Consider the following 9,825-nt stretch of genomic DNA (forward strand, 5'->3'; position numbering starts at 1 on the left):
TCTGGTACTCAAAAGATCCCAATGTTAATCCCCTTCCTCTTTTGCCGACTGAGGAATATTTTAGGGAAAGCCTCCCCCACCCCAACAAATATTTGGATACCTACTATCTGCCAAGGGCTATGATAGACCTTGAAGATATAAAAAGGAACAATGCAGGTGAAGTTCCTGACTTCTTAGATTTTACCTTCTCTAGAAACAAAAATCAATCAGCATATAAAATAATTTCACGTTGTGTTAAGCATTAGGTAGGAAATAATTATGGGGATGAGTGGCTGGGAAAAGGTATTCAGAAATGGTGACAAACTGAGATCAAAAGAATAAAAGGAACTGATGAGCTAGGAACCAGGGGAAGAGTGCTTCAGGGGGGAGGGAAAAGCATGTGCAGAGTTTTGGAGGCATGAAAGAATTTGAGGGTGCTCCAGAAACTTAAGAAACAATGCTGGTAGAGCACAATATGGCCGTAGATTGTGTCAGAAGGTACGGTGAAAGGTGCAATCGAGTGGACAGGTCATGATGGGCCTGAAGACCATGAGGAGGAACTGGATTTCATTTTAAAAGCAATGGGAAATCACTGAATTTTAGTGTCTTAAAGGTTATAGACAAGAGAATGAGGCATTTTAAGCTCATTCTTGGCTGCCGTGTGAAAAACTTGTTAAGGTGGACAAAGGTAGAAGCCGGAAATTCCAATTAGAAAGCAAGGAATGTAGAGATGACGGTGGCATAGTCCAGACTGAAAGGTCCTTGGTACAATTCATGACCTTTTTGTGGATGCCTGGGTGGCTCAGCAGTTGACCTTCAGCTCAGGTCATGATCCCCAGGACCTGGGATCCAGTCCAGAGGGAGCCTGCTTCTCCCTCTGTTTCTCATGAATAAATAAATAAATATTTTTTAAATGACACTTTCCAATATTTTTGAAAAATTATCCTCTAGGATTGTGCTGCAAAAATCTCAAAAGAAGTAAAAGATGTTGTCTTGTCCTATTACACATTTTTTGGGGGAAATGCTCCCCCAAAGAGCCAACATGAAATTAAATCTTTGTCCTAGCTATTAGGACATACTTAACATCTTAACCAACACTATTAAATACACAGTAGAATCATCTCCAAAATATAATTTTTCCATTTTTGTTAAGGTGACTGGTAATCTTTTCGAGCTGACGCACGGGTTGAGCACTCTGGACTTGGGGGTCGGGGGGGGGATGGTTCGCAGCAATCAGGGCTTTGAGGAGAAGGACAGCCAAGCACAAAGGCCGTGAAACAGGAATGAGATTGCCACGTGGCCGTCAGTAAGAAACCATAACAGAACGGTCTCGCGCTGCGGATTCGTTTTTCACGGCGGCCTCACGGGACTTAATAATTCCATTCGCTTCTGGTGAATCAAGGGCAGAAACAGTGCCTAGAAAAAGAACCAACACATCTGCCGGCCGCCTGTCCCTGTATTCCGGAAACAAGACAATAAAGCTCCGCAGGGTTTGGTCACCGTCTCCGCGCGAAGGCACTTCCCTCCACATCCTCTAATAGCAACACTTCTGGAAGATTCGGAGGAGCTTCCTCCTGCCTGCAGGTCTTCATTGCATCGCCTTCCCGACGCCGGGTGCCAACAAGCAACCAAAAAATTGCTTTTCTTCCTCGGGGGAGGCGGGTGGGGGTGGAAACCAGCTCCTCAAGCTCAAATCCCAAGGCGGACGGGAAAGCGCGCGTTCACGGGTTAAATCCCAAACACCACTTCCGGTCACCTGCCCGGCAGCCCTGGCTCTACCTGATCTACCGGAAGTCGCCGCCGTGATGACGCAGAAACCGCCCGCCGTGTGCGTGTCCCTCCCAGCAGCCAATGGGCTCCGTCCACCTCCCTGCTCCGGCGCCGTTGCGTTCGGTCTAACCGTGGGCTGTGACGTTTAGGGGCGGAGCGCGGAGAGAGATACCGCGGCCGAGAGGGGCCAAGCTTCTCAGTCGCTCCAGAAGCGGGGACCGAGGGGGCAAAGATGGTTTACATCTCGAACGGTGAGTTGCAGGGTCTTCGGGGGCGGCCGCTGGCCGCGGAAGCGACACCCGGGCTTCTTCCGTCCTCGCTCTCCCGAGACGGCCGAGCGTCCCTGGAGCCCGGAGGCAGAGGCCGAGGTCCGGGGTGACGCCGCTGCCGGCTGCCGGGCATCCTCGCCCCGCTTGTGGCCGTGGGGGTCGGCCGCGTCCTTAGCCGGGGATGACAGCAGGGTTAACGCGGTCTGTGCGCGTAGCGCCTGTGTCGGCCGCGCTGCTTCCACCTGGCTCGCAGTCCACCCGCTCCGTCCTATTCGGGTATTTGGTTACCGCGTTTTAGGGGCGGAGACTCAGAGGCGCAGCTGGGCCCTGGGGGTCGCCTATAGCATCTCTAGTGGTCGTAGACGGTTCAGCCGGATTTCGAGCGGGGAGGACTGTCGTCAGGGTCCTTCTCTGTAGGAGGAGAATTCAACAGGACGGTCTTCCTTCCCCTCCCCCACGCCCCCAGGAGTAGGTAGCGGGTCCTACACGTAATTGTTTGTTTGCCCCGGATTCCAAGGGACACAGGAAGAGGCACCGCCCCCTGTTGGAACCTGGTAACTGTTCCGGGCCCGACTAGAGAATCTAAGAGCGACTTAGTTCGGGCGGAAGTGTATGGGGGCACCTGGGTGGTTCAGTCGTCCGAGCGTCCCACTCTTTGTTTGCTTAGGTCTTGACCTGGGAGGCCTGCGGGATCTGCCCCGCCTGGGGCTCCGCGCTCAGCGAGGAGTCGGCTGGGGCTTTCTCTCCCGACTCCCGTTGGCCCCAACCCCCCTTCTCTCTGCCCAAAATAAATAAGTAAATCTTAAAAAAAAAAAGTGGGGCACCTGGGTGGCTCAGTGATTGAGCATCTGCCTTCGGCTCAGGCCGTGATCCCGGGGTCCTGGGATCCAGTGTCGCATCAGGCTCCCTGCATGGAGCCTGCTTCCTCCCTCTGTCTCATGAGTAAATAAATAAAATCTTAAGAAAAAAAAAAAAAACAGTGCCAGGAAAGAAAGGACCCAGTATGACCGGGTCAGACCATTGCCCAAACTGCCTTCCCACCTGTTTGACGCAGGTGGAACCAATGTCTTGGCGCAATCTTAAAACACGTAGGATCACTGGAGCTAGATCCTTGTTCAGTTGAACTCATCTGTTCATCTTCAGGGAGGATTCAGGTTTTCAGAAGACTTCTGGCTGAGTACACTCTGCATTTCTTTGCTCTTCATAAAGTCTCCCCTCCTCCTCCTGGTGCAATTAAAAATCTTTGTAACAAGTAGGTTGATGGACACTACCCAAAAGCATCAAAGTTTTATTCTTATTTGGGGGCGCTTGCGGAGTTTGTGTTACGTCCTTTGTGGGTAATGCTGGCAGCTTCTATTTTTGCATTATTGAGTAATTCTTTGTATGTCTTCCTGTGTATACATTGTCATAGTGGATCCAGATAAATAACATGAAGGTCCTCTTAAGACCTTTTATTTCACCATTATAGTTGAGAAATGCCACTTGGACCCAAGCAACTTACTTTGCTCTGTGGATATTGGGAGGGGAAGTTTCTGCCTTCAGAAGCTAGGAGAGAAAAGTGCTAAGAGCAAGATAGAGGGATGCAAGTGCATGCAAAGGGTTCTTTAGAATCACAAAGAGAGAAATGTGTTCTAGTTAGATCTCCTTTAGAAGGATTGAATTTATCAGTGCTTCCCAGTTGACAAAACATTTACTGTCAGGAGACTTTTTCTTCAATCCTACCAGATGACTAGTCTTGGAATACTTTTTTCAGAGCAGGAAAATGCCCCATCAGCCAATGAAGCAGACCTAGTAAGAGGCAGAACCAAGCGTGTCACGACCCATGCCCTGTCTTGAAGTGTATCTCTTTTTTTCTCAATAGCTCCATTGAGAGCTCAGGTCCAAGTGGATCCCTAAAAGTAAGGTAGTCAAGAAGGAGAAATTGTAGACCCTGACTAAGGGGGTGGAGGTGAGTGTGGTGAAGCCCTTGAGAAGATTGAGAGGAGAGGTGGTTGACAGCTCTTCTCCCAAAATATTCCTGATTCTCAAGGCTAAAAGAACGCTAGAACACTAATTTCATGTTGTAGCTTCCATTATTTAAAGTGGTTTGAAAAATAGATCTTCATTTGTGCTTAAGATAAAACTGGAATCCATTGGAGCCCCTGGGTGGCTCAGTAGTTTAAGTGTCTGACTCTTGATTTTGGTTCAGGTCATGATCTCAGGGACTTAGGATCAAGCCCTGAGTCTGGCTCCCTGCTCAGTGGGTAGTCTGCTTGTCTCATTCTCTGCATCCCCCCTACCGCAGTGTGTGCATTCTCTCTCTCAAGTAAATAAATAACCTAAAGAGAAAAAAAAAAAAAAACGAGTCCATAATTAGAACAGCATCCCATTAGAGAAAAATTGTGGTTATTTTAATGAACAAGGTGAATTCTCTTCAGTACCTAGAACACACAGACTGATTTCAATGAAAATATTAACATAGCTGAGTGTAAAGATTTGTAAAAGTGTATGTAAGCAATTTTTTTATACAGGAAAGAGACTTTGCAGGTGAAAAGAGATTTTCACATTTAGGAAAGTGGAAGTGGTGTGAATATTCTTTTATATTCACTCATCCCATTTGTTTCCTCAAAATACTTGAATAAACAGAGATTCAGGCACCAGCATTCATAGCATTGTCACAATGGCCAATATATGGAACCACCCCAAGTGCCCATCAACAGATGTATGCATAAACAAAATGTGGTATAAACACATGAGATGGGAGATTAACCAGCCTTAAAAAAAAGATGGAAGTTTGACACATCTACAACATGGATGAAACTTGAAGACATAAGCCTGTCATCAAAGTAAGAATACTGTGTGATTCTTCATATGAGGTTTTTAGAGCAGTCAAATTCATAGAGACAGGAAGTAAAAGGGTGGTTGCCAAGAACTGGGAGAAGGGAGAAAACAGGAGTTAGTGTTGAATGGGCACAGAATTTCAGTTGGGGGAAGATAAAAAAGTTCTGGAGATGGGTGATGGTGATGGTTGTACAACTGTGTGAAGGTACTTGATGCTATGGAACTGCACACTTGAAAATGGTTAAAATGGGAACTTTTTATGTATATTTTATCACAACTTAAAAAGAAAAGAAATCCTTGAATTGTCACTCACCAAAATTAGGAACATAGGAAGGCATTTGACATATTAAAAGAATGACCCTTAGATTGTAGAGCTTTATTTCTCTGAACCCTTTCTTAGAAGGATGCACACATAACAAACCTTTCCTTGTGTTGGCTCTCTGGAACAGTGTACAAGTTGAAAACTGAGTCTTATTGTTCCCTAAGTAGTTAATTATAAAGCATCTTGTATCAGGGATTTGTAGTACTAACTGAAGTTTCTTTTTTCTTGTCTGTAGGACAAGTGTTGGACAGCCGGAGTCAGTCCCCATGGAGATTATCTTTGATAACAGACTTCTTCTGGGGAATAGCAGAGTTCGTGGTTTTGTTGTAAGTGTAACAGTGCTCTTACTAGCCTTGATACTTAAGTTAACAGAAGTACCTTAGTACATCACGTTGAGGATCTTAAACAGGCTGAGCTTTTTAACTGTAATTATATATATATATTATTAGCTTTGCTAAGGGAAATGAAGACTTCTGTGGTGGTAAAGCTGCCCCCCAGGCATCCAACAAGTATGAATATGATAGTTGAGTTAGGTAGCTCGACTGTGACTTAGCCTTGGCAACCATTTCAATCTGCAGCTATGAAGCCAGGCTTCCCTAGTCTAATGCTGGGCGACAGTGCCTCACTTTCTCTCTGCTATTCCAGCTTAGTGTGTATGTGCAGCTTTTACTCCATATTATACAAGAAACAAGGGGAATTAGATCTTGATAAAAAAAACAAGCAAAAAACCAAATTTCAAGCAGTTCTTAAATGCATTTTTGTCCTTTTCCATGCTGGGTGTTTTTTTTTTTTTTTTTGTGAAGATTATTCATCAGCTATGAACAAGTCTTACTCATGCTAAGTTTGAATATATATATTTGAATGTCAGTCACATGGCAGAGAACTGCAGGGATGCAGAGATGTGGGAGACTGCTTCTTCCTTCTTTGACTTTAATTCATATTACAATGGATGTTGGGCTGGCATGATTGTGGGAGGTGGCCATCAGAGGAAGTTAGTCCAGGTGGAAGAAACACAGGAAAGATGGCAGAGAAGTTTGAATAGCAGACTATGATCTTTATACTTAATTGAATTGTTGCTGTGATTTAAGATTAATCTCATGGCTGTGTGTAACATAAGTTAGAAGGGGTTAAAAAAAATCAAAGAGATGGTTTTATATAAAAATACAGTGGGACAGAGGGTCCTTAAGTTGCCAGTGCAAAACTTCCTTAAAGTCTCACACATTTCACCTACTCCCTATTTACTTAAAATATTGTTTTAACTTAAATTCTTCCCCCTCGGGATCCCTGGGTGGTGCAGCGGTTTAGCGCCTGCCTTTGGCCCAGGGCGCGATCCTGGAGACCCGGGATCGAATCCCACATCGGGCTCTCGGTGCATGGAGCCTGCTTCTCCCTCTGCCTATGTCTCTGCCTCTCTCTCTCTCTCTCTCTCTCTCTCTCTCTCTCTGTGTGACTATCATAAATAAATAAAAATTTTTTTAAATGTTTAAAAAAAAAGAAAAAAAATTCTTCCCCCTCCACAACTAAAAAAGATTCCAATCAGATGAATTCCCAGAAGCCCTTTGCCTCTGGCACACCACCCTAGGCTCCTCCCACAGCAAGGTAACATTAGGTAGGCTGTTCGCAGGGAAATGTGAAGGAAATGAATGTGCAGTGCTGTTTAAAAAAAAAAAGACTAAGCCCTGACAGCTGATATACAGTACAGGAAGGAAGTTGGGGATGGCTCTGGTTTCACTCACTTCTAGATGCCTAGACTCTCTTAAGGTGAGTTACTAGCATATAAGAAAGACAGGCAATGGTGGCTTTGGCCCAGAACATAGCACATGTGTAGACATGAGCTACATGGTGTTGTCCAGCTGGCTTTGAGAAACATGAGGTTGGAACTAAGTTGGTTTAGTACTCTTCTCGTAGATATAACAAACTGTGGAGGTACATTTTATAATGTTGAAAGTGGTATTTATGTTGTTTTTTGCCCTTTGTTTCAGTTTTAAAACTCTGCTTCAGCAAGATGTGAAAAAGAGAAGAGGCTATGGAAACTCCTCTGATTCCAGATATGATGATGGAAGAGGGTATAGCTTTTTAAATTGATAATTGGTATTTTTACCACTCTGTAATTTTAATTAAATTAGCTATTATAGATAGACATTGGCTCATAGAAATAAAAGGTTTAAATTCTATTTCAGAAAATTAATGCATTACTATAAGTTATGTCAGGCTGCCTCTGATTTGATAGAGTCAATTTGACAGAGCTAAGTTGTGTATCAACTATCCTGTGGGAAAAGTCTAAATTAGAGGATGAAAACTGATGACAACCATTAAATCTAAAGAGTCCATTTTAAAGTCTGGATTTCTACTGCTAAAGAAAACTAGAGAAGATCAAGCAGCACAGGGTTGGGCTTGCATTTCCATGGAGCTGGGTTTCAGTTAGGCATGTATTTATAGGAAGTACTATTTAGGTCATCACCAGTCTTTGCTTGACTCCTTTTCTCATGTGCATTAAGTGTCTGGTCTCTATAAGTATTTGAATTTTCTCAACTCCTGACCTAATTGGTAGTTCTTATTTTAAAATAAAAGGGTCTATTTGAGTGTTTGAAAGGAACCACTTGATGTCTACTAAACAGTAGAAATTTTTCTTTTATTAGGCCACCAGGAAACCCTCCCAGAAGAATGGGTCGAATTAATCATCTACGTGGCCCTAGTCCTCCTCCAATGGCTGGTGGATGAGGAAGGTAACTTGAAATCTGCAATTACTCTGCAGAGATTTCATTTTGAAAATACCTCCTTAGGGAAGTTTTCTTTAAGAAACAGAAGTTGTCCAATATTTTGTAATTACTCAGGCATCTTATTTGGAAAAATATATCTTAACCCTTGAAAAATTTGTTGAATTTTATTATCAGTCTTTTGAAAAAAGGCTTAAAAAAATGATTATTAGATTTTTTTTGTGCAGATCCAAATTAGTAACTAGTAACTGATTGTTATAATGCTTTCTTTTAGGTAAATGTCTGCTCTAAGTAGCAGACAACTGGACATGCACATTCATAACAGAAGGAAACCATCAAGAAGTAGAGTGCAGACCATACTGGACAAGTAATTGAATGTGTATGCCCAAACAAGGATTGCTCTGTGCCTTCACAGACGGATGAGGTTGTGCTAGGAATTCCCTCCCCAGGGATCTGGCATGACTGACATGCAGTTCTATAAATGCACATGTTTGTCTCATTATCTTTTTTGTATAGTTTATGAAAGTATTAATATAGTTTTAATAAGTAAATATTTTTAGGTTACAAAACTTGACTTCACATCTTTGTATAATTAAACTCCAAATTTGAAGAAAAATAAAAGATTGTGTATTCAGTACAATTAGTGTCACCTTTTTAACTTCTGAAATACTATTCATTGTTAATTTGTTCTCATAAATAAATCACCTTGTATTTATTTCAGTGGTATGCATACAATTTTATCTTAAAACATTATATGGAGTATCAGATTTGCTATGAAATATAATTATCAGAGTATTTATAAAGTCATAACCAAGAAGCCTGAGCTACAAGAGTGAAGATTAACTAGGTAGTCTTTAAAATCATAGACTTCTGTACTATTTTAACAAATCTGAATTCTAAACTATTGGTTAGGATATTACGTGTTGGCTTTCAACCCCCATGAATGCTGGCAACTCTCCTATTCTTTCACTAGAATGGAAGTTCTGTGAGATTAGGGATTTCGTCTTTTTTTACCCCAGTGTTTTGAACAGTAACTACATGTAAGCACTGAAATATCTGTTGGAAAAATGAATAATACTGCTTTGTGTTTAACAGTCTTTTAAACAAAGTGTTCGGGTAAAAGCATTTTTTTAAAAAGATTTTATTTTAGTGAGAGCATGTGCCCATGCATGACGGGGGGGCTGGGGCAGAGGGAGAAGCAGACTCTCCATTGAGTAGAGAGCCTGACATGGGGCTCAACCTCAAAACCCTGGGATCATGACGTGAAGCAAAGGCAGATGCTTAACCAACTTAAACCACCCAGGGACTCCTGGTAAGAGTATTTATATATAGGGATCCCTGGGTGGCGCAGCGGTTTAGCACCTGCCTTTGGCCTGGGGTGTGATCCTGGCGACCCGGGATCGAATCCCACATTGGGCTCCCGGTGCATGGAGCCTGCTTCTCCCTCTGCCTGTGTCTCTGCCTCTCTCTCTCTCTGTGTGACTATCATAAATAAAAAATAAATAAATAAGAGTATTTATATATATATTTGGAAATACTCACTCAACCCTATTTGCCAAGAAATGGGGATGTAGTGGCACGAGATACTGATTTTTCAAATAAGGAAAGGGGCAATTACAACACAATTTTAACATTAAGGATAATAGAGACAGTTTATTGATCACCCAAGTCTGTGTCAGACATTTTATCTTTTATATTTTGTTAATTCTGACACACTACAATAGGTAGATGATCCTTGAATTAAATAGATAACATGTGAAAACTCAGCAAAGTTGTGATGTCTCAGATTACATGTCTAGTGAATGGCAGAGTCATTCTATCAAATTTCTATCTAAAGCTGGAGTGAAGAAAAAAAGGCAGAGTCTCAGGAAGCAGTGGCTTTTCTGTGCATGATTCAGGATACCTGCCCCCTGCCCCTTCACCTAACTCCTCTGCAGGACCCTTCTTT

The 9,825-nt window shown here is 42.8% G+C and overlaps 1 protein-coding gene and 1 long non-coding RNA gene across 2 annotated transcripts in view; one reads left to right on the forward strand and one right to left on the reverse strand.

Annotated features, from left to right (window-relative positions):
- LOC144289900 (uncharacterized) overlaps window positions 1-3,048 on the reverse strand; it is a 48,257-nt gene extending 45,209 nt beyond the window's left edge. The window contains exon 1 of the long non-coding RNA XR_013357849.1: window positions 1,759-3,048. This is a non-coding gene — a long non-coding RNA (uncharacterized LOC144289900). The remainder of the gene's footprint in view (window positions 1-1,758) is intronic.
- Window positions 1,849-7,890, forward strand: SELENOK (selenoprotein K). The gene is made up of 4 exons (XM_077858502.1): window positions 1,849-2,000; window positions 5,396-5,486; window positions 7,143-7,226; window positions 7,800-7,890. Exons 1-4 carry the CDS (start codon window positions 1,982-1,984, stop codon window positions 7,888-7,890), a joined length of 285 nt encoding a protein of 94 aa, XP_077714628.1. The 5' UTR covers window positions 1,849-1,981.
- The last annotated feature ends 1,935 nt before the right edge of the window (window positions 7,891-9,825 follow it).

Source organism: Canis aureus, chromosome 19 (genome assembly GCF_053574225.1).
Source record: "Canis aureus isolate CA01 chromosome 19, VMU_Caureus_v.1.0, whole genome shotgun sequence".
NCBI lineage: Eukaryota > Metazoa > Chordata > Mammalia > Carnivora > Canidae > Canis > Canis aureus.